General features: G+C 50.4%; 1 protein-coding gene across 3 annotated transcripts in view; it reads right to left on the reverse strand.

Annotated features, from left to right (window-relative positions):
• Positions 1 to 27,136, reverse strand: part of ZDHHC14 (zinc finger DHHC-type palmitoyltransferase 14) — a 220,874-nt gene that overhangs the window by 56,964 nt on the left and 136,774 nt on the right. For all 3 annotated transcript variants that reach the window (XM_037126031.2, XM_037126032.2, XM_053668713.1), the window contains exon 3: positions 3,323 to 3,481. In XM_037126031.2, the coding sequence (XP_036981926.2) occupies positions 3,323 to 3,481 (159 nt within the window). The remainder of the gene's footprint in view (positions 1 to 3,322; positions 3,482 to 27,136) is intronic.

Below are 27,136 nucleotides of genomic sequence, written 5' to 3' on the forward strand. Positions count from 1 at the left end.
CCATCTCCCCTAGTCCCTGAAAGACGCCCAGGAGGTAGTCCCAGGGTAACCCCATTTTACGGATGTGGAAACAGTGGGGGGGCAGCAACCAGCCTGGGTTCCCATTTCTTCAATGACAGGACCCAGACGTAGGCCTGGGCCTGCTTGTCTTTAGACTCAGGTCCCTGGTCACTAGTGTCTGCGAACAGGTTCTGTGTTTGCCCCAGAGTGTGCTCCCCGGAAGAGCCGCCCCTCCAGTCCTCGGCTAACCTACAGACCCTTGGCGACTCTGCTCGAATTTCAAACTCACTTCACAAAGAAAACTATACTTCTGAACTGCCCGGGAAACGGCATTTCCCCTCTCCTCTCCTGGAGCAAAGTTACATTTGACATTTACAGGTACTGTGTGCCCAGGAAGGACGGACCCAAATTCATTTGTTGTTAAGGGGAGGGAAACCACCAGCGCCCACCCTGGCTTTCAGCACCTCACTGTGTGTTTTCCCCTGGCTGCAAAGAGTAGAATTCTTTCAATAAAAACTTTCCATCTAAAAATAACATAGTGGCAAACTCTGCAATTACATTCCTCACTGGGAGACATCCGCTTTCCCCTCTATTTCCCAAACGCAGAAGGCCCAATTTGCCGGTCTGCTAATGGGTCCCAGCAAAGGCCCAAACGTAGCTTAATGAGCTGGGAAAACGAAGCTGCATAGCTTTGAATCACTAAGTGTTTTTTTTTGTGGGAGTGCTGTGAGTAGCTTTATTTTAAAATCAACTGTATGAGACTCCTTCACCTGTCCTCCTAGAACCACGACCTGATGCTCACAGGCGGTGGCTGGTCCAGTGTTCCTCCTCCAAACTCACCCCCAAATTTCCCCCCTCCCCTCCTTTCCCTTCGCTGTCCCTCACATCCCAGTTACAGGGCACCAGCATGCTTGGCTTGGCTTGGCTTGGCATGGCATGGGACAGCCACTGCGACTTCGACTTATCCGAGAGGCTGCTGAACAGCTCCGGGACACTACCAATGGGGACTCTTATTTTCTTGGCTGGTGGTTTCTGTAAGAGAGGTTGCTGTCTTACACAGTTACCCCATAGGGGAAGTGTGCAGCTAACTGGGGCTGGTATGTAACGTTGGTACAGGGATTTTACACCTAAGTCATTGGGGTTCTTTAAGGAACATGTAAGCCTGTGGGCGATGTGGGGAACAAATGAGAGAATCAATGACCTTTTAGAAAGTGCTGGACAACAATCCAAAGGGACCGTGAGATGGGGAAGGAAGTTTCGTCGTGATGAGGAAGCCGGCTGAGCGACAGCAGAGGGCTGAGACCATCGGACACAGGTGGATGAACAGAGATAGTCGTGGGCACACATCTTGAAGAGCAGGAGGCGCCCAGTGGCCTCCTCAGGTTCGCAGTTACCAAGTCCCTACCAACAAGTGCTAGCCAGACTACAACCTTGGACTCCGGGGGAAGGTGTGCAAAATGACAGGCGATTTTAAGTGAAAAAGCATAACCTACATACCAGTCGGACACGTAATGTATGCAACATCCGAATTACAACCTGAGAAAGGGCCCTGAAAATCCCGACAGACCGTTCCCCTGAAGCTATTTAAGCCACTGTGATCTTTTGCCTTAAGAGTGTCCTCAAGAAGCACATGGGGCCAGAGTCACCAGGGAGGGTATCAGAAACCACGCTAAGGCTGTCTCGTGTCCTGGTAGACACCCCGATGTGTCCTCACATCGAGCACCAGGTACAGTTGTGGTCATCCGACCTGCACCAGGCTACAGAGATCAAGAAATCGTCCCGAGAAGGCCAATCAAACAGTCAAGGGAGAGGCAGTGACAACAGCAACCACGCGCTCAGGGTCTCGGTGTACCCCAGGCACCCTCTGGGGCTTTACCAGCACTGAACCGGTTACTCTCTCTGCCACCCCAGAGGGAGGCACTGCTATGGGCCCCACTGAGTAGATGAGCAAACCAAGGCACTGGGGGCTGCAGTCGCTTGTCTACATGCCAGAGCTGGCAGCATCTGCACCCAGGCCGTGCGGGGCCAGGCCGTGCGGGGCCAGGATCCGGGCTCTCAGCTGCAGGCTGCCTCCGGCCTGGGAAAGACCTGCTGCTCCACTCGGGGTAGAGGGCGGCACACAGGCTGAAGGTAATTTATGCAGCTTAATAAAACCAAGACAAGGCTTGACAGGAAAACCCTGGGCTTTCTCACAAATCGTGGATGTTTAAAGTTAGAATAAAGTGAATTTCAGACAAAAAAGGGAAAACTGCTTGGCACGGCAGGAAGTACATCATAGCATTTTATTTTCCCCAAGGAGAATCGAGACCACACATTCCGACAGACTCAACAAGAGGGGGCAGCGATTGATGGCGCGTTCCTGAGGGGACTGGGCTTGGTCTGAGGCGTTCGACCCTTCCCGGCACAAGGAGTATCCCCGGCCAGTTTGCCGAGAGGCGGGCTGCAGGGCTGAAGAAAGGGGGGCTTCCCTGGGATGTGAAGCCTTTGCTGGTCCCCACTGCCCTCCTTATGCCTTGGGTCTTTCGCCATCTCCTGCCAACCTCATCCCTAAGAAGCTCCAGCCCAGCAAAGAACGTGGTCTGTGGGTGTGGCCGGCAGCTGTCAGTCTGAGCGCCCGGAAGGGCTCCCCAACTCGCCCCCAGGGGCTGGTGGAAATCCCGAGCACGGTGGCGGCGGTGGCCTGGCAGTCTCACAACCGAGGGCCTCTAGGCTCTATTCAGCTCCCTCTGTCCCTAGTCTGCCCTGGGGAAAGCCAGCAGACAGACAGGGGAGGTCGTGGTGGTCTCTGGGAAGAGCGACAATCCTAACTGTAGGTCTGGAAGTCTCCTGGCCTCTGCCCCTTTTCCCTCCTTCACTTCAAATGCCCCCAGCATTTGCCACACCAACCGCCAGAGCACCCAGCAGACCCGTGCAGAGCACACCGGCAACACCTACAGCCAGCTCATCGGGCAATGGAGGAACTGAGCGGGGAAATGGCTTGATTTCCTGTGCCCGCTGCCCTGGTGGCTCCAGAAACAGGCATCCCCCACGCTGGTGCACAAGCGCCAGGGAGAAGGCCCGGGGCATTGTGCTAGGACAGGGAGTATTGCAGGGAGTAAAAGAGAAACACAGAGTTTGGTAACGCTAGGCTCGGTGAACGGGGATCCATGACAGGAGGCAAAGACGCGGAAACATGAACCATGACTGAGTTGTTCAGTTTCAAAGCATTAAACAGACCCAGGAGCAGACTCTCTCTCGCACAGGTCTGTTCACAGGGAACCAGCCGCTCCGCCAGCTGCGGGCGGGAGGGGCGGGGACAGAGGCGGTTTCTGCTTCCACTCACCTACGCAGTTATCGCAAAGGCTGCAGTGGGAAGCACGCGGGGGCCGGAAAATCTTGCAGGTGAAACAGTATTTAAGTTTCACAGTCTGGCCATTGATGATGACTTCTTTGGTTCTGGGGGGTGGGCGGTACCCCCCTGAACTGGTGCCATTTGCGATATCTGTGGAGAAAAGAACAAAAAGAGCGCATGCCCTTAACAGAGCACTTAACCTCTGCAGGTCCTCACACCCAGGGCGCCTGGGGCCCACATTCCCCAGGGCGGGGCCCACACCCAGTCCCCAGGTACCCATGCCTTTCTGGGAGACTCCCTACACCGGCACACAAATGCACTAGGGCCTGGAGCCCTGGCCATTCCACAGCCTTGGAGCAGCTCGCCAGGGCTTGGGACCTCACTTACTAATCCACGCAGCTGGGAGAGACCAGGAGCTCTGGCCAATGAGGTGCAACACTGGTGGGAACTCCCCCTGGGCCCCACCCACTGTCTCCCCTCCCTCCCCTGGGCCACCTTGGAGCCACAAACAAGCTGGGGGCCCTGAATGACGGACTACACACAGAAGGCTGCCTCAGTGGCCATACTGTTACATGGCGCCCAGGTCCTAGTGTTACATACCCGAAGGTTTGGGTTCCATTTGGTACAGCTGCATTGCCCTGTTCACCACACGCTGCCACGTACAGTGTGCACCCGCATTCCGTGAACACTACACATGGATTGTACCCCATGTATGTATTTGTTATACCCATGAATCATGTGCAACCTTATTTTTCCCTCAGAAATTTGGGCAAAAAGTGCCCATCAGACACAGCAAAATGCGGTGATTCTGTGGGTGATAGTGACGTCAGGGACAATTTCCTTCTCCTACGGAGTACGCCAAACCCAGCTCAAGAATCTCTCCATTCTGCCCACTGGCCTTTTCAGAAATACAGGTATTGGATGGGGGGGGGGGGACAGATTTAAATATGTATATTTAAAATCATCAAGTGTATATTTTAAAGATAGCTTGTTTTGTTTATTGTCTAACCTTTTCGTTTCTTAGAATCAGTTTTGTAAATGTTAAAGAAAATACAAATATGTCTGATGTCTAAGCTTCACTTCCTGTCCCTGAGTTCATATTAGAATCACCCAGGGAGCTCTGGACACCCCCCTAACGCACAGACCCTCCAGGAGGCCCAGGGAGCAGAGCCGCCTGGCGGAGTCCAGGGATGGCAAGCTGAGAGCCCCACGGGAAGGTGGAAAACACAGTTGCATCCCCATTGAGGCCCCTCCCAGCCCGAGGAGGCTGCAGAGAGAACGGGAGAGAGGGAGGGAGAGGCGGCAGCCAGCCATAGGTCAGAACAAGTCACTGGAGGAGGGCAAAGAGCGAGAGTGTCTGTGTGCACTTCAGCAGGGACTCTGCAATGGCAACGCCAGCAGGGCGGGCTCTGGTGGCGGGAGGAAATCTAGGGACCCTTCGTGGCGTTCCCTCAAAACAGCAGGTTATGTTGAGGGTGGCTGCTCCTTTTAATCCACGCACACTTAAAGGACACACAACCGGACAGCGACCACTGCCAGGTACGTTTGGTACATTTCCAAAGTGGTAGCAGTGAGTCCCATCATGCACTCAGGGCCCCCCATGAAGGTTCTGATTTCACTGGCGGGAAACAGTCTGGTGTCGGGGGTCTCAGAAGCCTCCCTGGAATGGGACTCTGTGGTAACGCTGGGGACCGCTGCATTACCGGCATTAGGACCTGTCACTCCAGTGTGGTCCGGGCAGTGCCTGCTCATCCCGGCGCTTACCCTGGGAGCTGGTTCTGGGCCCCACCCCTGAGTTAGCGCCTCAGAAATGGTATTTTCCAAGAGCTTCTGGGATTTATGCACGTGGAAGCTTGAGAACTGTGCTCAGGGGGCCGGTGGGTCCTCCCCGCCCACACATCACACACACCTTACTCTCACACTCCTCTTTGTGCTGGACCCAACCAAGCACACTCACGTGTGCAGTGAAGAGCTAAACTCAGAGAACACAGCTCCTCACATGAAGCCCATTCACTAATCACTCCCGGCCACCCACATCCACCGGGAGAGAGCGTGGTGACTGGGAACAGTGGGAGGGGTCTGCAGAGCGGCCCCTCTGCTTTACCTCCGTGAGGACCACCCTTCTACTTGGAAAGATGGGACAGCTGTGGAGCCATCCCGAGGACTCCGGGTGGCCTCGCCAAGCGGACATCCTCGCCCGGCACCCCGGCCAGCTGCCCTGTGGAACGGTGCTAAATTGGGCAGATGCCTGGAGCGGCCCTGAGCCGGCAGGGAGGAGGACCTCAGCTGCTTCTGTAAGAGCGCCGGGGGAAATAACTGGCTTTGAACCCTTCACAGATAAGGTCAGATCTCTACCGCTGCCAACGGGGTGCCGCTGAGGCCTGAATGCATCGGGACTCGGAGTCTCCCTAGCCTGATGTCAGCTGTGAAATCTACTGTGTCTGTTTAGCTCATGCAAACATGGGTGGAAAAACTAAAAAGTCAGATATACAGGTTTAAAAATAACCGTAACCAAGTAGAAAAGTCTAAAAGCTGATTTGTCAAGGAGGTATTTTACAAAGCAGGGATGACAAACTTATCGGTGCTAGAATGACTGCTAAGAAAGCCTGGGTCCGCGTGGCAGAGACTTGAAAGACAGAGGATTTGCTACGGCTGGCTCCTTAAGACAAATGCTAGTGATCTTGTACTATCAAAGTACATTTTTGAAAGATTAAACCTTTGATATAAAGTGAGCTGAAGGCTAGAACCTAACTGGCATGGCAAACGAGTGCATGTGAATTAAACCAGATCACAGAACTCCTGTGACTAAGCATTTGGAGAGCTCTTTAGGTAAAGGAAATGGAAGAACCACATCACTGGGTAACTAAAGGACCACGGAACGCAAAAAAAAAAAGTCAATTGATGTTCAGAGTATTTACTATAAAGCAGAGGCAGCAGAGGGCCCCTAAATGAGCAGAGATGTCTCATGGGGAGGAGTGAGTGAGGGGTCCGCTGGGGCGTTTGGAGAGCAGCGGGTCTCCTGGCCTCCCCATCCCAGTCTGCTCTCCTTAGGGCCCCAGAGCCACTTCCTAAGCACAAGCCTGGTGAAGATGTCCAGGCGTCTGGGGAGGCGCAAGTCTCCGAGCCGCCAGCCCCTCTCCTCTGGCTGGGCAGCCCCCCCTCCCAGAGCCCGTGCTCAGGGCACGGGGCCTCCTTGCATTCCCTAACAGACGTCTACACGTGACGCCTCCTCCACGTCTTCCCCCCCACACCCCCCGTCTGGGTAGACAGCCTGTGTCCTGCAGGGTCCGCTCAGGCCTCCCCGGGAAACACTCTGCCAGCGGAGCTGGTTGTTTCCCCCTTCGGGCTGCTCCTGTACTCAGCTCGCTGGTTTGCTCATTCAGTAGCTGTGCCAGGCCATTAGGTGCCGGTGCTGTGCCGGGGGCTGCCTGGTGCAGGGAGGGAGTGCAGGAAAGGACACAGGCTTTCCTCAGATGCAGGCAAGACCAGGACCTCTGCTGGGCTGATTTCCCTGCCTCCCCAGAGGCTGCTGGAGTGCAAGGACCATGCCTGACCCTCTGCCATGTCCACAGTGTCAAGCACACAGAGGGTCCTCAAGGATGGACTTCTAGCCCTGGCTGGTGTAGCTCAGTGGACTGAGTGTGGGCCTGTGAACCAGAGGATCAAGGTTTGATTCCCAGTCAGAGCACATGCCTGGGTTGCGGGCCAGTTCCCAGCAAGTGATGCACGAGAGGCAACCATACATTGATAGTTCTCTCCCTCCCTCCTTCCCTTCCCCTCTAAAGATAAATGAATAAAAATCTTAAAAAAAAAAAAAAAGAATGGACTTCTAAATATTAGGCCAACTGTCCCGCCCAGTTGGCAGCAATGAGATGGATGCACAGGACTGGTGTCCCTGCTCCTCCACACCCAGCTGGCAGTCACACAGCTCAGACTCCTCCCTCCCCAGAGACACCTGTGCAAGGCCCCTCTGATGCCGTCACTACTCACAACGCGTCCTCAGCTGCTGCTGGTGCAGACCTACTGTGCACAGCTGGTCGGAGCCACCAGGGAGGGCCTGGCACAGCGGGCTGCTGACTACCTCAGGGCGACCCGAGGCTGCTGTTTCCTTCACACCCTACACTCACCGGCCACCCAGACCAAAGGCGCCCAGGACAGGTGGGGGTCATGGGGCCTTAAACCCAGGGCTTCAAATACCTACCTAAGGACAAAAGAAGTCTCTCTTTCACATTCAGACTGATGCCAATGGCCTTCCTGAAATCTGTTTCTCATCCCTGGGGTTGCTGAGCACTGTGGCCCTGCGCCACAAGGCACAGAAGGTGGCCTTCCTGTCTACTCCCAAACTACAGGGATTTTGGGTTTTGGTTTTTGCTGTTGGCAACCATTCTGCCTCTGCGTCTTGGCGCTGCTCTTTGTGGTTTAAAGGCAGCTGTGGAAAAAGAATAATTGAAGCCTGCAATAGTTAATGGTTAAAAAGCACTAGAATTTTTCTGGGGGGGACCTCTAATAGTCTTACAGGTTTATATAAGTCAGTATTTCTAAAGGACATTTTCATATACAAGCGTTTTGAAAGAAAACTTAAAACAGTTGGGGGTGGTCTTTTTCTTTCCACCCCGACCACTGAGAGTTGAAACAAACAGTAGCATGGGCCTCGCTCTGGGCAGAGAGTTAGGGGGCTGGGGAGAGAGGAAGGGGGCTGCTCAGGGTGAGGTCAGGGACGCAAACTGCCTGCTGGGTAAGGTTTTCACCCAAAGAGAAGTCATGAGCCTGTTTGGAATCTGGTGTCCCCAAAGCAACCCCTTGTCATCTCTTGAGGAAACTACAAAGCTCACATTCAGAGAGACCCACGGGTCTGCCATTTCATTTGTTCCTGCCCCAAATGCAGGGACCACAGAGTCGAACTTTTGAAGCCACTGACCTTTACCATGTAGTGGTCTCCCTTAACGGTGAGTTTGCTTTCCATGGTTTCGGTTACCCACGGTCAACCGTGGTCTAAAAGTATCAAGTGGAAAATCCCAGACACAAACAGCCCACCAGTTTCCCGGCGTGTGCTGTGCTGGGTGCCCGCCCCACAGGTGCTGTGCACCTCACCTCATCTGGAGAAGGGGGGTGAGTGCAGGGCAGCAGGCTGTTTTGAGAGATGCATTCATGCAACTTTTATCACATGATAGTGTTAGAACTGTTCCATTTCATTGCTAGTTATTGTTGATCTCCTATTGTGCCTAATTTGTACATTAACCTTTATCATAGGTACATATGTAGAGAAGCCGTAGTCCACACAGGGTTTGGTAATACTCGCGGTTTCAAGCATCCACTGGGGATCTTGGACATACCCTCCACGGATAAGGAGGGGCTGCTGCGTCAAGTGACAAACTCGGCTTTTTCAAAATGCAAAGAAAAATTCCAATTTACAAAAGACGTAAATTACGATTCTTATCCTTTACCAAAAGGATTCAGAACAGCGGCGGTCGCGGGTGCTGACGTTTCAGAGACCATTCACCGGCTGACACAGCGTCGCCCGAGCAAGAAGGACGGACCTCCACTAACAGGCGTTGACCCTGAATGAAGCGAAAGCGCCTCCCCATTAGGACACACGTCACGGGGAAGTGCAGCGTGTTTTATACTCAAGCCTGAACCATTCTGTCTGTCGCATGGGCGGCAGGACGGCCGCCGTTGGAGCTGATAGGTCTGAACTCTCCAGAGGCCCCTTGCACTCGTGCTCCATGACATTTGGGACACAATGTCCCCAACACCGGAGGGGCTGATGTATCATGAAGGAAGCTGGTTCAGAGCTACTCAACCAGGCTCTCGGCTTATAGTCTGTCAACTTCCAAGATGGTAAGAAAATATTAAGATGATCAGATCTTAGACAAGTCAACTATTATTTTAAGTTGCTGGAGGGGGCGTGGAATAGAGCAAATTCTGCTCTGTCTACAGATACTGGTTAGTTTCCTGCTCACAAGAGTCGAAATGGGAATATTTTCTCACTATTCCATTGGCCGGCATCAGCTTCGCCTCCACGAATGCTTCTGTACAAATTCTCACATGTGGGCTCATGAAGGAGTGACAGTCCCCAGCCCTCCTCCTGCAGATGAAAGCTTTGTTACATCAACGTGTCTTAATTATTTGTCTTCAAGGACCGAGACTGATGCTGCAGGTGAGACTCATGCAGGTGGAGTTTCAAACCTTAGCCATGGGGTGGGCAAATGGGGCCTCCTCCGCTTTGTGGGGCCCATTGCAAGGAGGAGCAGAGAGCGCCCACACGGCTGGCAGCGAGAAAACAAGGGAAGATGATGGGGGGAAGCCATGGGCAGGGGTGGGCCCCAAGTCTGCCAGAGTCAGTCCTCCGAGGAGTGGAAGATATATGGCATGTAGGGCCCAGTTACTCTTCCAGATCATTCGCTCACTTGCTCGCTCAGCTCCTCTGAGAATTGGAGGTGCCCCAGTGGGCACTACCGACCTGCCCCCTGCCTTCCCAGCCTAGAGGAGGTGACCGATATTAGTGAAATAACTGCACAACTAATGCATCCTTTCCCATCGTGTTACTCTGCAACAGAGAAGCAGGGAAGTCTGCCGGATGTGGGGATTCTTTCCAGAAGAAGTAAGTCACATTTGGCCCAGGACAGCTGAGCTGGGAATCCCTAGGCTGTGTGTGTGTGTGTGTGTCTGTGTGTGTGTGTGTGTGTCGGGGGTTGGGGGTTGTCCCTGTGGACATGTGCGTGAGTCCGCACACACACTGGGAATTGCCAGCGAAGCATTTCAAGCAGAGAGAGCAGCTTGTGTGCCGGCCTGGGGACAGGAGGCAGATGGCGTAGCTGCGCAGTGACATGAGGCCAGTGCTGCCAGGATGCAGAGCGTGTGGCAGACGGTCCAACAGAAAGGCAGGGACCGGGTGGCACTGGGCCGTGCAGCAGCCTGGCCTTCATCCAAAGTGCGGATGGGTTTGACTGTTAGTTTGTGCCAGCTTGGCGAAGCTGTGTGCCCAGGTGTTTGGTCAAACACCAGGGTAAAAGTTGCTGCCAGGGTGTTTTCAGATGAGACTGCCCTTTGAGTCAGTAGACTTTGAGTAGAGCCGATAACCCTCCAGAATGTGGGTGGGCCTCATCCTAACAGCTGAAGGCCTTCAGTGCCAAGGCTGTGGGTCCTCCGAGTAGAAGGAATTCCCTACCAGACGGCAACATGGGAATTCTGCCTGCATTTCCAGCCTGGAACAGCGTGTGCTCGGGACGCCCGGCTTCAGCAGCAGCCCCTGCCTCACTTTGCAGCCTGCCCTGCAGATGCCGCACTCACCACCCCGCCCTCCCACGGGCCGGTCCCTGAAAATGAAGTCTGAAAAATACACAGCTGTATTTTTCGTGTATAATGTGTGCCCGCATTTTCGGCACAAACTTTCAGGGGAAAAATTCTTTCATTTTAATCTTTTAATTCAACTTTTATTTATATTTAGATATTTGTGGGGGGGTGGTATTATAAAGAAATTGTAGCATTTATTTTTTAAACATATTTATGGTACTAGAAATTTTATATAATACATAATTATAAAACATAGGAACGGATACAAGGTATTTCAGGTATTACCCACGTATAATGCGCACCCTCATTTTCCCTTCAAAAATTGGGGCAGAAAAGCGTGCATTATACACGGCAAAAAATATGGTATCTCTTGTTGATTCTTTTTCTCTGAAGAAGCCTCACACAGAAGCCAAGAAGGGTTGTACGCTGTGCAGTAATGTGAATAGTCACATTTAAAAATACTTCTTTGACTGCAGTTTGCAGGACGGACGGAAGTCGGGGAGAGGCGAGATGGAATTAGGGCCTTTGGGGAGGGCTGGAATGCAAGCTGCAGACGATGTTGGCCTGAAAGGGTGCCGTGGCCGAGGCGATGGAGAGGAGCAGAGACACTGCAGAAAGACTCAAATAGGAACAACAGCCAGAAATAGACGAGGTGAGTGAGACACAGGTGGGTGACCAGTGGGCATCGGGGTGAAGGCGCAGGGCGTGGGCCGGGAGAGGAGGGGGGCTCGCCGGTGTGAGGAAAGGTGCGGATACAGAACAGGGCTCAGAGGAAGGGCCCAGCCTGGAGAGAAATGTCTGGCAGTGACACGGGAGAGCGGAAGATCTCAGATGGCAAGAGGGCCGAGGGCTGAGGCTTGCGCACTCCTGGTCTGTGTAGACCGTTTCGGGGAAAACCCGCGCCCAGGATTCTCTCTGGGAGGCTGCCCTGCCACCCGCACAGCAAGGGTGCCAGGGCCGTGGGAACCCAGGGAGACCCGGGCTTGCCCCAGTGTGTTGGGCTCCCGTGCCACCCGAGAGTACTCCCTCCCGTGTGGCCAGGAGCGGTGTGCAGATGCCGGCGTGGGAAATGCTGGTCAGGGGGTGGGAGCAGGCAGGAGAGGCAGCGTTTCCTGGGGACAAGGTGGGCGATGGCTGTGACTGAGGAGTGCAGGTGTGGCACTGGCTCTGGCCTGGACAGAGAGGACTGGACACAAAGCTCAGCCAGGACTGGCTGTGGGCGAGAGGGATTAACCCACCAGGCCCCAGTGTGCTTGGGCCACATGGGGCGAGGGGTGTAGAGAGAGAGAGAGATGGGCTTGTGCTCAAGTGAGGGCAACAGTCTAAGGACGCAGAGACCTGGAGAGGGCTCCTTTATGCAGGGAGGAAGGCCGCAGGGCTGGGGGGGCTACCGCAAAGTCCTGGAGGTGAGGATCTGGAAGGATACCTGGGGCTCATCCCTCTTAAAGAAATGCAGCATGGTGGTGGTGGGCAGTCAAACTTTTCCCACTGAGGCTCAGACCTGGTGGTCCTGCCTTTGTGAGCAGAGCTTGGCACACGGGGCCTGCACTGGGGTCTGTGGCTGCCTGTGAAACCCTCAGTAAGAGAGAGGAACCGAGTGGGCCAGGCAGGATGCTTTCTGGCTCTGAGAGCAAGTGATGCAAAGAAGAGAATAGAGCTGATGGTGTTGTGACCCACAGGTGTGCCCAGAGCCAGCACCGAGGGCATAAGTGGTCGGAACGACCCAAGGGCAGCGGGGGCCGTGACAGACGAGGAGAGTGGGAGGAGAGTGCAAATGACACAACCGCGTTTTACAAAGTGGCGCGGGCCTGGCCTGGCCTCTCCCTGAACGGGAAGCTGGTTCCGCGACGCAGGGCATAATTTCATCAGGGACCACAAGGGACCTGGGCTTTTTCTGGACTTGGTCATCAAAGGGCTTGTGGGACGGGCCTCCTCTCAGAGAGAACATGCAGAGGAAAAGCCGACTGTCAGATGAGAATTTAACAGGAACCTTTGGCTCCCCAAGAACCTGACAACGGGAGTATTAACAAGGTATTGAGAGAAACACAATGGAAATATCTGTCGAGAATTGGGTGAAGCAACCTTTCTCTGTCTGCCTTAAAAAACAGAAAAAAAGAGGCCTCAGAGAACGAGCTTCCTGTGCTACTCAGTGGAGGTTTCACTCAGTCACTCACACACCCATTCGCTCAATTATTTATCAGGTACCTAGTATATACTAAATGGTATTCTGGGTGCTGTAAGCACTCTGGTGACCAGGGTAAGTCCTCTGTCCTTTGTGGCTTATGCTCTAGGGAGGTCAGATAAGCTCAGAGTATATATCTTTCATAATGCAAGTGTAGAAGCAAATCACAGTTAATAATAGACAGATCTTCAACTTGGCCAGTGATCCAGATTGCCTAGGGCAGTGATTCTTGACCTGAGCCGACGCTGCCCCCCGGGGAAATCTGTCCTGTGGGAGGGGTGCTGAGGGCTGGAGAAGCAGGACCGAAGCCCAGTGAAGTCTCTGCCCCCTTCTTTGAGGTACCCTGACAGGCACATATGTGCAGATTTGCTTGCCTGAGGGGACAGGGCTTTAAAAATATGTAGATTCCTTATTCCTGAAGGTTCTTATCTGTGGTTGGAGCTACGAATCGCCATTTTTAGAAAAGCTTCCTGTGTACATCTGATAAAGCCGGGTTTGGAATCCTCGGCAAACACACACATAACAGCCAAACCCCGGGCCGAGCTGCAGTGTCTTTGGCTGGAGAATCTAAGGCAGTGGCTAAGAATGTGGACGCTAGAGAGAAAAGGTGCGCACCGTTTCCCAAGATGCTGCCATGACTCAGCGCTGGTATTATCCAGTTAATGACGGAAAGGCTGCTTAACAGAACAGCCAGGCCAGGTTCTCAAACTGTTCATTTCTGTGGTACTTACAGCAGAGCCACTTTCTGTTCAAAGAAAGTCTTACCAAAAAACCTCAATATCTAAAACAGGCAAGAAGATCAGCAGACATTTGGTTTTGTCCAAACTGTTGACGGAGATGTTCGGTCTATGCCAAAAGGTCCTTAAACTTGGTCCTCTCCAAAAGTTACAGGCTTAGAAAATACCTCTGCATTCAAACAGCCTGTACATTTATTTACACTCTTGGTGTATAGGACGAATGACTTAAAAAATATGTCTCAGAGCAAACATCTTAATGGACAGAACCAAACATGACCAAATATCAAGACCCACCTCTGGGCATGGCCCAAATGTCTCAGGGGACATTTTGGACAGAACCACATACCCTGCAAGGGGCAAGAGTGAAGGTCAGGCTTCTGGGACCCACTTATCCGGTGCTCTGGTTCCAAGGGGCACAGTTTGAAAAATGCCCAACAGACAACAGCCATGGTCTCCATTAAATTAAACTCTGTTACAAGCCATAAGTGATCACAGCTACCAGCATGACCTCGGCATGCTAAACATCACTCTTCACTCTGTGGCAAAAAGAATTCCACAAGAATAAACCCAAACAGTCAAGAAAGTAGTTCCCGAAGCACACAGTCCAGAAAACAGGGCCAGCCATGGCGTCGGCAAAGAGAGGGACTTTTTTTTTTAAATCTGGTGGAGATAATTGGCCAGTTTCTCCACATTTAAATTTTGATGATTGGGGTGCCTGTCACCCGGGGGGTATTGTAATTCATGGAGAGACCTGGAACTATCAGTTGCTATGATGTTCACAGTTATCAAAAGCTCTTTTGTGGGGGGAGGGGGGACAGTTATACATATCTCACTAATTAATGCAATTAAAGACAGAAGGAAAAAGAAAATGCTTAGTAGCTATGCCCTTTTTAATTTTATCTAACTGGGTTAATCCAAAATATGCTTACAGCAAAATGAAAATTAATGACCATCTTCTTGCCGTACTCTATTTTCCACACGGATGGCAAACGCCTTTCCCTTCAGTGAAAAAGAAATAAAGGCGGCTTTGTCCTTGCAAAGTTTTCATTTCCCTCAAATTCTGTTAACGTTCTCCGAGCACACACACAAAACTGCTGTGCTGTGTAAATGAAAATCAATTCTCCTACTGAAGGCCAAGGCTGGAACTGTTTCTGCGAAACAGCTTCTGGCTCATCAGGAGCTCCCACACGTTAGACCCTGAGAGAGACCAGTCTGGGGGTCAGGGTGTGTGATAATGTAAGACACGTGCATGCGGGCAGAGGAGACGCTGGGCTCCAGAAACCACGCCGGGCAGGGCCGTGGCTTGTCAGCATCACGGGGAAAATCTGGTCGGCTTCCACTGACGTGAGTGGTGCTCATGTGAGGGCATCAGCAAGGACCCGAATGTGAGGACCAGAGTCCATCTCCTTCTGTATAGCAACGTTTTAAGATTTTATCTTTACTGAGGATGCAGTACAGAACTAGTCGATAGTATTTATAAAGACACTATATGTTAAAGGGGAAAAAAGCCCATCCATTATGAACATATCCTCTTATTTCTTCATTGAACGTGGATTGGGTAAAATGAATAAGAATCTTCACTGACCAGTGTCAGTCAATCAATCAATATCTGTCTATACACAAATTTCAAAAGTTCTTAAATATGTAATATTAGCAATAGCCATTTGGAAGCAATAAGGGGTAAAATCCCATTTACAATAGAAAAAACAAACACGACACTCTAGGAATAAACCTAATAAAAAATGGTGGCAGGCCTCATATGAAGAAAACTATAAAACAATATAGAGAATTAAGAAGGTTTTGAAAAACGTGAAGAGACATTCTATATCCTGGAGTGGAAGACCCTGTGTTTTAAATGTCGATTCTTCCTAGATTGCTTTATGCATCTATTACAATACTAATGAAAATCTCAATCTAATTTGGGGAAATTTGGACAGACTGGAAAAATGACTGTAAGCTTAACCTGGAATAATAAACAGGAGAGAATATTTGCAAAAGTAAAATTGAGGGGAAATAATTGTCCCTCAAAAACACTGAAACAGCCCTGGCTGGTGTGGCTCAGTGGGCTGGGCACCAACCTGCAGACTGAGAAGTTGCTGGTTCAGTTCCCAGTCAGGGCACAGGCCTGGGCTGTGGGCTGGGACCCGGTTGGGGGCATGTGAGAGGCAACAGATTGAAGTTTCTCTCTCACATCTGTGTTTCTCTCCTCTCTTTCTTCCTCCTTTCCCCTCTCTCTAAAAATAAATAAATAAAATCTTTTAAAAAATCACTGAAACAAAATAGAACATTCCCAAATAGATGCAAATTCAGTAAGGTTCAGATATTTACTAATGCAGCATTTTAAATCAGTGGGGAAAGCATGGATTAGTCAATAAATGGAATTGGGATAAGTAGATAATCATTAAGGGGGGGGGGAATATGAAGTGGGCGCCAAACCTCAAGTCTTATATCCAAAAGATTTGAGTGTAAAAAATAAAGACAAATGAGAACTAAAAAATATACACAGACTCATCAGATTTGGGGGGCGGGGAATCCTTTCTAAAAAATGAAAGGCGGTGCACATAAGGATGGGTAGTTCTCCACAGGAAAATTTTAAACCTCTATGTCAAAACACTCCATAAAATGCAAATGATAAAGTAAGAACCTGTTTGTTACACATAAAATGAAGGGTAGTATCTTTAAAGAGCTCCTACCAATCATCAGGAAAAAGAGAAAAACAGTATTCCAATAAGAAAATGGTGAAAAGAGATGAACAGGAACCCACCCACAAAGAAAAAAATATGGTAAGTACATATATTTAAGAAGCTTTTGATACGCTTGCCCGATTTCAAACAAATTAAGTCCAAGGTTAATTGTAAATGAGAATATTTAGTATTGGTGAGGGTAGGAGAATAGGAATGATCATGTACTTTTCGTGAGAATATAAATTAATCCAACCCTTGGAGGAACAAGTTGGCGATGTATCTCAAAACCTTAGCAATGTATGTACCCTTTGGCTCAGTGAGGGTACTTTCAAACATCTGACCTACGGAAATTTTCACGAACATTGCCTGCGATACTGCTTTTTATTTTTAGAATGAAAACAACTTAAATGTAAACAGATAGAAGTGGTTAAACAAATTATAATATACGATCCTGTAATGGACTACCATACACCTATAAAGAGGAAGCAGAATGGCTCATCATATATTAAGAGACAAAAAAATCTGTTTTCAAAATAATGTACAATGTGAGCTCATATTTGTGTAAAAATATATCATGCAGAGAGAAAGTACTAGAAGGCTACATCAGAATGTTAACATGGATATCTCTTAATTGCTACGATTAATTAAATAACTAAATTCATTAAAAATAAAGAATTCTTTTTTTATGCTTTTCAAGGTTTCTACAATCAATATGTATGTTATTTTGTAACGAACAAAAAAAAAGTTACTTTTAAAACAGTTTGGAAAGAGATGTTTACAAAAGGGATTGTGATAGTTTCTGCTCCCAACAATTCATACAGTTAAATGTCAATGGAAGTATCTCTACTGCTTTGAAAAATAATGATAAATTCATAGGTTTCATCAATAATTTGAAAAAGATGTCCTCTCTGCCTCTCCAAAAGACTGGCTGTGAGTACCATGTTTTTTTCATTCTTTTTCCATTCCTGAAACTCTTTAGGAGGGAGGCTGCGTGGCTCATCTGGGACCACTTGTAGCTCTAGGGATTTCCATCCTCCTGGGCCTCTGGCGGCCAGGTGGGGCTGGGTGAGGCCAAGTCACAGAGTTAGACCACAACACAGAGTATCTCCGGGTACCGTTTATCTCCAGGAAAAGCACCTTTCATGCTGCTGGGCACAGCACTCTTTCACCCTCCAGATATTGGGCAGATTTTGTGCCAGGAGAAAGCAAGGTGGAAAAAAAGAGCATTTCCCTGGTTGTTGGGACACCCAGTCCATTGTATGGTCCATCTCTGCCACCACCGTGTGAATGAACTCCTACGGTTCCCTCAGATCTACATAATAGGGGCTGGAGACATGACTAATGAGGTTCCTGTTTGGGGGTGTAGGATTCTGCACAGGGCTCGTGTTCCCAAACTTTTTGACTCCACTTTGCTCTGTGCCCTTAGTCACAGAGGCGTGTGACTAAGTTGGAATGAACACAGAGTAACTTGCCCACACTGTCCGTGGACACGCTTCTTATATTTTGCTCTACTTCAAACACTCCACAAGCACATGGTGAACAGGCTGAAGAAGGCACACTGTAGGGAAAGCACGTAATGAATGGTTGCTAACCAAAGTCTAGCCCTCCATTACATCCCCACCCTGATTCAACACCTTGCCACTCACAGCGATCGAAATGATTCAAACACTCCGACATTGGGTGTGGCTTCGAGGACATGTTCCTTTATCGAGTCCCTTTACTAACAGAAGCCCGAGGGCCCCACTCGTGCCTTAGGGAACCTACAGTGCCCCCGAAAGGCCCAAACCTGTGAGGTGTCTAGTGCCAGGTTCAAAAAAAAGGCCAATGGTGAGTTTTACCTAAACTTGGCACCTAAGACTGGCGGTGGTGACTCTGTCTGCCCTTACTGCTCATTGCTCCTCAATGAAGGACTGTGAGGGCTGCGAAATAAAAATGCATGAGCATGGAACAGAATTTGGATGAATTATTTACTAGCAAGCCCCTTGAGATCAATATCGGCACAGTCTAGAATTTGACAAAAAAATAACAAGGTCGTTTTTCTTTGTACGCTTTCCAATGCTTACAAAGTAACCACAGCAACGGTCAATGACTCACTCAGTGTCTGTCGGACCAGACTGGCTGAGAGGCAAACTGGGTTTCCACTTCTAGAGATTAGCCAGTACGGTTGGAAACTGCGGGCCTGCACAGAAAGGGGACAGGGCAGGCCCCCTCCCTGGCAGAGCTTCTGGTCCGGTGGTCAGGAGGCAACCAGGACCATACTGCCCTTCTCACGGCCCCATCGGTCCTCAGCAGCTGGGGATCCTGGGCCCTGCTTCCTTTCCTTGCTGCCCAGACCCAGGAGGTTCTGGGTTGAGAACCAAGGGTCTCACATGCATGACCAAGGACGGCTCACACGCACCGGTGTTCAGCCAAACGTGTCAGGACTAAGCCCCAGGCTGCGGCTGCCCGACCTCCCGCCTGACACCCCTTTACTGGATCCCTGCAAACTGAACCTCCTGACCATTCCTGCCAAAAACTGAAATGATTTTGTTTCTTGCTTAACCCACAAAACCCTCAGATACTAGGAGAAAAGAGTGGGTCTCCGAGACCCTCTCTACAGTATGGGTTTGACTCGCACATTAAAATCAGCAGTTCAAGAGCTACTAGTAAGAGTGCCAGGTGCGCGCGTACGGTTTGTGTCTCTGAGACTACAACCAGAGGACAGCTGCTCTGTCCCCACGACCCCCTGCTGTAGGACAGTGGGTCTGACATTTGGGACTCTGTCATCCACGTGCCTGGAGGGGAGCCCGAGGGCTGAGTCAGCGTCTCCAGGGGAAGGTGCGCACAGGTCTATAAAAAGATGGAAGTATCAGAATGTCGGACACATACGCGAAAGGGAAAGGGAGCAGGTAAGATGTTAAAGCCTCCCTGGGGATTCTGATCTGCACTAACGACAAAACCCTCGGCCTTGGCCACACTCTGGGGTTTGACCGTAGGTGCTGATGAGCACTCGGGTAGCAAAGCCTTCAGAACTCACTCTCCCTCCCTCCCCATCTGTCTCTGTGTGCTTCTCCCATTCACACGCCCGTGGCTCTGAGTAAAGTCGAGTAGACCTCAGCCTCTGGGGCATCGGCACCAGCCCCTCAGCAGCGACTGGGAGGCAATTTCCCATGAAAAACAGTCCTTGCACCAGATCAGCTGGTGCTTCACGCTCCGAGGACCTGGGCTCCCCGCAGTGTCCTCCGGTGACACGCAGTTACATGCTGCTGCCGTTGTTCCGTTTAGTTTCCCTTGGGCTTGGATTCTGCACATGTCCTCACAGCCTGGTTCAAGTTCTAGTGGGTTTGGTGATGCTGTGCGTCCTGCTCATATAAGCAATTGGCTGCTTTCACAGACTCTTCAGGTTACTGCATCCGTGCCTTACGGTGCTTCTGGGAGTTGGGCAAGGCCACGCATCCTGCCATCCAGATGAGGAAATGAGGCCCCGGAGAAGATCGTGATGAGCCAAGGGCAGGCAACTAGTACGTGGGATTCCTTAACTACTGCGTGTTGCAAGGACACCTGTTAGAGTTTATGCAAGGACACTTACTGTGTTTTTTTGTTGTTGTTATCAAAGTAATACATGCTCACCATAGAGAATCTGGAGTAGCAGAAACATATTTAAAAACAATTTAAAATTAAAAATTTGTGGTCAGTCCAACCACAAAAAAATTTTATTTTTCCAGTTTTCTGTGCTTAAGCATATTTAAGACTGCAATGCACAATTTTATACTTTGCATCTTTTCATTTACTCTGTATCAAGGGCATCTTCACAAGTCATTGTATACTTTTGAAACCAATGTCCTGATGTCTGCCTTTATAATAGCCTTCATAGAAGTATACGATGAGTCGTTTATCCATTTTTCTATTGTACATCTAAGCTGCCCCTGATTCTTTTACTATTATAAATAACTCATTTAGCGTTCAAGTAAGATTTCAATTTTGCCCCCTGAAGCTCTATAAAGTGGGTCCTATTTCAATTTCCTTTCATATTGGATTCTTTCCATCATCTTCTTTTGGTTTGTACATTCATTTCTAAACCTTGATACAATACGGGAAGATAGCTCCTAATGATCCTTCTACCAACTCCAGGACTTTAAAAGCTTTCCTTCCAGACTTTTGTCTGGGCAAAGTAGTTACAACTGACGTACTACAAAATAATAGTCAAGACAATTGGAGCTTGAAATGAGGAAACACAAAACAGTGACATAAATAACGTGACTATCCCTTTAACAGACAAATGAGAAGTGTCCATGAAATATGAATAGCTCTTTTCTCCCATGAAGGTCTCTCTGTGATGATGGAGGGCAGAACTCTCTCCATCAGAGAAAGGCCAGGCCAGGCCCCTGCTTTGTCAGACTCCTCCACTGGTGCAGGACCGAATGACTGCCACTGGCGCATCGTCCCAGCAGGAAGAGACAAGTGGCTGGTTCCGGAGTGGGGTTTTCATGCCCTCTCCCGGGAGCTGAGCTGTGTCGGCGAAGGAAGCATCAGAGAGGCAGGCAGCCAACGGCGGCCCCATCGGCAGCGCACCTGGTTCAGAAGGCTGCCAGGTGGCCCGGTGCCTGGGCGGAAGGCCGCCTGTCACACCGAGAGATGGCACTGCCTCTGACGGCCAGTGGCGTCCAGTGAGTCACCTCCGCAATCAGTTTCTGGAATCACCACCAGATTCTGTGTCCATAATTGCTGAAGTGCACAAACAGCTATTAAAATGTTGATGAAAGAAGACCAAGAACCATTTACCATCACTTGTTAACTGCTTTTATCTCAGGAGGGCTTCGGGGGAAAGCCTGACAGACCCCTCTGCCCTGGCCCCGTTGGTGCGTGGGAGCTGCAGCAACGCCAACGTAGGATGCAAATCAGAAGCTCTTCCTTTCATTCCTCTGGAAGAACTGGGGTGTAGGGGAACGGGGGGGGGGGGAGCAGGAGGCAGGGATCCAGTGCCCAGAGACCAGAGCGGGGCAGCCCCCCAGACAGGTTGCATTTCCAGATGGTCTCTCCTCTAGCAACCCCCCCCTCTCCGTGTCTGCCAGGAAAGAGGAGTCTGCAACAGAGGAGCAATCTCCAGTCCAGGTCATTTGAGCCCCCGCTGTATTGTTTGATACTCCCAAAGTTCACAGGCAATTTTTGCAGAATGCCACAGCAATCATTTTTATTTTAGTAATGACTCCCTGGAACCACTCCGAGCGCTGTCAGTTGGAAAAATGGGATCATAAGGGCCTGAAATGAGGATCTCAGACACAAGAAATAAAACCCAAACCACAATTCTTGGGCTTTCACGGCCTTAGCCTGGATCCAGTCTTTCTGTATGGACGGGCCGTTACCTTCCTTTCAGAAATTCCTCCTTCCCACACACGTGAATTTCATTTCAGCACCGACGTTATTATTGGTTTTGTTTTCCTCTGGAGTGGGTGACGGGGGGATGTCGGTGCACTGGATGGGCCGTTCCTGTCACTGAATGGCCCGTCTGGGGCACGCTAGGTGGCTGATGGCTCGGAAACAGCTTCCCTCTGGTCATGCGAATGGGCCAGGTGGGAAATGACCCCCAGACCTGCACTCCTGTACTCCAGTGGCGAACAGGAAGCAGGGTGACAGGGACACAGCCAAGTCGGAGCCATCTCAAGCCGGATGGCAGCACTGCGGCTGGGAGTTTGGAGCTCCGCTGTCCAACTCGGTGGCCACCACCGCGCGTCATTCTTGAACACCGAGACTGTGTCTCATCCCATCCAGGATGTGTTGTGGGTGTGAAACACACAGCGGATTCGAAAGATTTAGTACAAAAAGGAGAATGTAAAAGATCTCGACACTCTCTAAATATGGATTTCATGTTCAAACAATAATCCTGGGAAGAACTGGGTAACATAAAATATATTATTACAATTCATTTCACTTGTTTTCTTTTATGACTAAAAGTGGCTTCTAGAACACTGAAAACAACACACGTGGCTCACAGTGCACTTCTATTGGGCAGTGCTGGTTTAGGAAGTTACAAAGAGCCTTCATTTCCTTTCAGCCTATTCCTCAGTAGATGGCAACCCTCTCCTTCCCCAGCCTGCCCAGGCCCAGGCCCTGGCCACCTCCTGCTCACACCCTGTGGGGCGGAGCATCCGCTGAAACTCTCCATCTCTAGCTTTCCTCTGAAACCTGAGAATCTATCCCACTCTTCATACAAATTCCTGACATTTTTATAAACTAGGGTCATTGTTTAAATTCCTTTCAAACCTTGCTTGACCACCTGGATTTCAGACCCGCTTCTGCCTGTGATGGGAGAATCCTTCACCCTGGTAGGGCCTCCGCTCACCCTGTCCTTGCGCAGCAGGGAAGAGTGTGGTCTTAGCGACTGGAGAGGTCGCCGTGGTGGCTCTGGTGGCTCTGCCCTTTCCTGGCTGAGACTTTTGTAAGGTGCCTTTCCCTGCCTCCGCTTCTCCTGCGTGACTGAGATTAACAATAGCCCCTGCCTCCCGGGATGGCTGAGAGGATCACATTAACATCAGAAACACAGGAAAGAACCGCCAGGCATCACACGGCCCGTGCCACAAACACAGTGGCCATTCTCCTCCTGTGCCAGGTTCTGTTTTCTGGCCCACGGAACTCTGGTCGGAGCAGGTGTTACCTGCCCGACCCCGACCACATTCATTAATCATTACCCCTCACTTCTATGCACCGCCCTTGCCAGCCAGAGAAATCCCGTCTGGGCCCTGCACCTCCCCCTCAGTCACGAGTTTCTGAAACACCACTTCTTTTCTCCTATTTGCTGTCCCCCGCCCCAAACACCACCTCCTCAGGCAATTCTTTTCTGTAGCCTCACGGCTTTGGAAATGTGGACCAGATTTGTTTTCTCGGGAGGGCAACCTGTGACTAGTCTCTCCATCCCCTCCTAGGCGTGGCTCCCTGTCCCAAACCAGCTTACATTGGAGCACTGGTTCTCTCCTCCAGGGCGACTTTGCCCCCCCAGGGGGCATTTGGCGTGGTCAGGAGACAATTTCATTGTCACAACTCAGGGGTGGGTTGTGGGTTGTGCCAGTGACATCTAGTGGGTTTGGGGGAGGGATCTGCTGCTGAACACCCTGCAAACACAGGACAGTCACCCGCCAGAGTCCTCCGGCCCAGACTGTCGGTAATGCAAAGACTGCACACCCTGCACTGGGGTCACCTGTCCCCATCCACCTGTCCTCATCCATGTTCCTCTGTTTAAAAAAAAGAAAAAACCCTTATTGGCCTCGGGGAAAACCAAACTTGCCAGCACCTTGGTCTTGGACTTGTAACCTCCAGAACTGTGAGAAAATACATTTCTGTTGGCTTGTTTTCAAAGTCCTCAGTGGTCTCACTTGAGTGCGCCAGCTTCCAGCTAGACTCCTCTTGATTGTTCCACAGGAAACAGCTCTAGGCATGTGCCGGGCTTACAATGGGTTGATCGCTGATAGCGATTAATTTTCTAACTAAACAGCCAGCCAGGGATATTTTTCATGAAATGTCAGGGATATGTGTCACTGCAAGGTAAAAAAGAGCCACATACTTGTTGGAAACACTGCCCTCGCTGAGAGACACAGGCAGAGGTCTCCCTTTGTGGACACCAACAAGAGCTTGTCCTCCTGCAGGAGGGCTGGGCGAGTGGGACGGCCTGCTCCTGGCACCGGCCACAGCGACACAGGTACCCTGTTCCTGATGGGTGTCATTTCTGTGTTCTTTTCCAAGAACTGAACCTTTTTGTTCATATTCACAGGATCGCCATAGATGACAGCAAAGCCTGACCATCTGCATCTAAGAGGAAATGCCTCTCTTTCTGGAGAGTGGGAGCGCGGGTGGAAGAAGGCACATCGGTGCTCTGAAGGGGACGTGGAACCATCAGGCACGGAGAGCAGACACTGGGGAACGGCACACCGGGCCACCGTCCCTAGTCTGTCACAGGTCTGTCCTGAAGCAACAATCACTAAATAGTGGGGGAGAAAAGACCTGTTCTCTCATTGCCCCTCTGGTGGCAGCCCCCCGAAATTCACAGGTTGACTTGGAGTGCAAGTGACCAGGCCCTCAACCCAGTCCTGCCCAGACGGGGAGCTGAGGAAAGGGGGACGGCAGCCCCAGGCATTCCCGTGAGACTCTTAACAGTTCCTTCTCTGCACGGTGGTGAGCAGCGTCGTGATGGAGAGCAGACACAGGCTTCAGTCGCTCGCTTCAAGAGCCCAGAATTCTAGTCTACTGAGGAGACCTGCACACCGTGTAGGTAGAATTCACAATAACCTTCACACAAAAGGTCTCTGATTTGGAGACAATACATGCTGCCTTTTTAGACAACACTCTGCCAGCATTCCGGTTCATGCAAGTAGACCTGAACCATGGTAAAATCACACACGTCCAACACAGACAAAGGATCAGAGGTCACCAGGCAGAGCAGGCCTCTTCTCTGGGTGCTTCCGAAATTCGAGTCCGCCGTATGGCAGGAGTGTTGCCAGGGCCCAGCCAGAAAGTTCTGGCCTCGCTGGCACCTGAGATGGCCCAACTCATTCCCAACTGTACCTGAGTCAGTGCGCAAGACTCACCTTCTGTACAGGAACCTGGTCCCACAGGTCCTGCTGTGAGGATTTGGGCTGTGGAGCAGACCTCGACAAAAGTCACAGAGACACAGCAGTCCCTGTGACAGCAGCTACAGCTGGCATTAGGGGTCAGCTGCCCCTTGACAGGAGGTGGAAGGAGAGTCTTGCACGTTCTCTGTGGGTGCCGGCACCCCAAGGCTTTGGTAACCATGGTCATTCTTCTCGACCTCTCTCCCCCCAGTTCAAGTGTGAGCTCTGCAAGTCTGGGGCCAGTGCCCAACCACAGCTGCCCAGTCCTTTGCACTCAGTGGCCCACGTGGAGAGGGGTCCACTTGGCTGTCACCTGTGATGCTGCTTCTGGGGCAAAAGCACGAACAGCTTCCCTTGGATGAGCCCGCACTGGGTCATTCTGTCCAGCTGCTGTTCTTGAGTAAGTTTCTCAGGGGATTTCCCTCGTGGGCCCCTACATCTGTCTCTTAGAAAGCAGACCACAGGAAGACAATCCACCCATTGCCCAACCAACCCCTTTGAAAGATGCGTGAATCTTGTTCAACCTTCCAGAGATGCTCAACTCTGCCTTCAGCCCTGGGGAATGCATAAAAGGTGTGGGGTCTTAAAGGGGAGACTGTCTCTAGCCCAGGGATTCTCCAAGTGAGCCTCCAGCCCAGCATCATTAACAACTCCTGGGGGCTGGTCAGAGGTTCAAGTGATCAGGCCACAGCCCTGGCCCACCGCCTCAGGAATGCTGCAGGTGGGCCCAGCTGTTCTTTTTAGCAGGAACTTCAGGGGACCCTGCTGCACACTCAAGTTTAAGAACCGGCGGCCTAATCAAATGGCACGGAATTTGACCCTGATAACTAACAATAGCAATGAGTCTGTTTAGGCATTTCAGGTGACTCTATTGCTTATAACTTCCCAATTACACCAATAGAAGCCAAAAGAAGAAGAATAAACCCGTTGAGAGTATAATTTACCATTACCACGGCCTAGTATTCAGCAAGCACCCAATAAATACCTGTTTACTGAGGCAAGGAGCAAAGGAATGAATGTTGCGAAGTTCTTCAAAAAACAAAAAAAAAGGATGAAGTTAAAAACCATTCACCCCAGCTTTCCTTTCAAAGAATCCAAACCAAGATAAACAATATTGATAATCTGAGAGATTCCAATAACTAACTATTTGGGTCCAATTTTTTGTTGTGTAAATCTGTGCTGCCCGGTATGGGAGCCACTAATCGCCGGTGTCTACGGAGCACGTGGAACTCGGCTGGTCTGGATGAAGAGGGGCTGGATGTGTGAAACACATGGAAAATCAGTACAAAAACCAAAGAGTGTGAAAGGGTTAGTTAGTGCTTTTTTAAACTGAATACATGTTGAAATGATAATACTTTGGATATACTAGATTAAAATATATTATTAAAATTAATTCCACCTGTTCCTTTTCATTTTTTAAAATGTCACTAGTAGAAAATTTGCAATTACACATGTGGCTTGTGTTGTGTTTCTACTGGACATGCTGATCAGTATCACTCCAGGTGCCTTCGTTTTGTAAGGGCCACTGGAGATTGTAGCCTCTTTCTAGTCTATTGATTTCCATTGAGCATATGGAGCAACCCAGCCATAAGCTCATTCAAGGACCCTTGCACTTCAAGTTTCCATCCTTAAAGGAAAACAGATTTTTTCAAGTGCATGCTCCAAATTTTGATGGTATGTAATATGGCATTCGCCCACTTGGCGTTCTGTTTTCCAGAAGGTGTTAATCTACAGTTTCCAAATAAATGGTCTTCACTACTAGTAAGCCAAATTTTCCCTATAGGAGCCTTGGAAGGGAAAGCCGGATAAATGACAAGTGGGAGGAATTTTTCCCTTACCCTGCGTGGTGGCAAGGGGAGCCCTCCATGGAGGGCCCCCTCAGCCCCCTGCAGGCCCCCCTACACCTCCTCCATCCTCTGTCCCATGAGCCTTCCAGCCACTGTGCACTGACCACAGCTGAGCCCACTGCCCACGTCCAACTCTGGACCACACAGCCGACAGCACTCACTAGTGTTTTTCGGTGATGGCCTTGAGCCTCAGAACTTACCTACAAGAAACACAAAATACTGTTGCTCTGTCTCCCACAACTAGGATTTGCGTTTTCTAGGGCTCAGAAGGGAATGGAGACATAGCCCCCACAAAACTAGCTGTAAATCCCCTCTCAACAGCATTCGGTTCTAAAAAAAAAAAAGGAGAAAGTTCACTTGGAAAGCCCACTGTGAGCTGGCTTGGTTAAAACCAAGTGCCCATGGGTGACTGTTGTGGCACAGTTTCATTAATATCACAGACCCCAAAGATGGCCCGTCAGGTTCTAGGTTCATGGAGGATGC

This window comes from Artibeus jamaicensis, unplaced genomic scaffold, assembly GCF_021234435.1.
Source record: "Artibeus jamaicensis isolate MK-2021 breed Jamaican fruit bat unplaced genomic scaffold, CSHL_Jam_final contig_497, whole genome shotgun sequence".
Classification (NCBI taxonomy): Eukaryota; Metazoa; Chordata; class Mammalia; order Chiroptera; family Phyllostomidae; genus Artibeus; species Artibeus jamaicensis.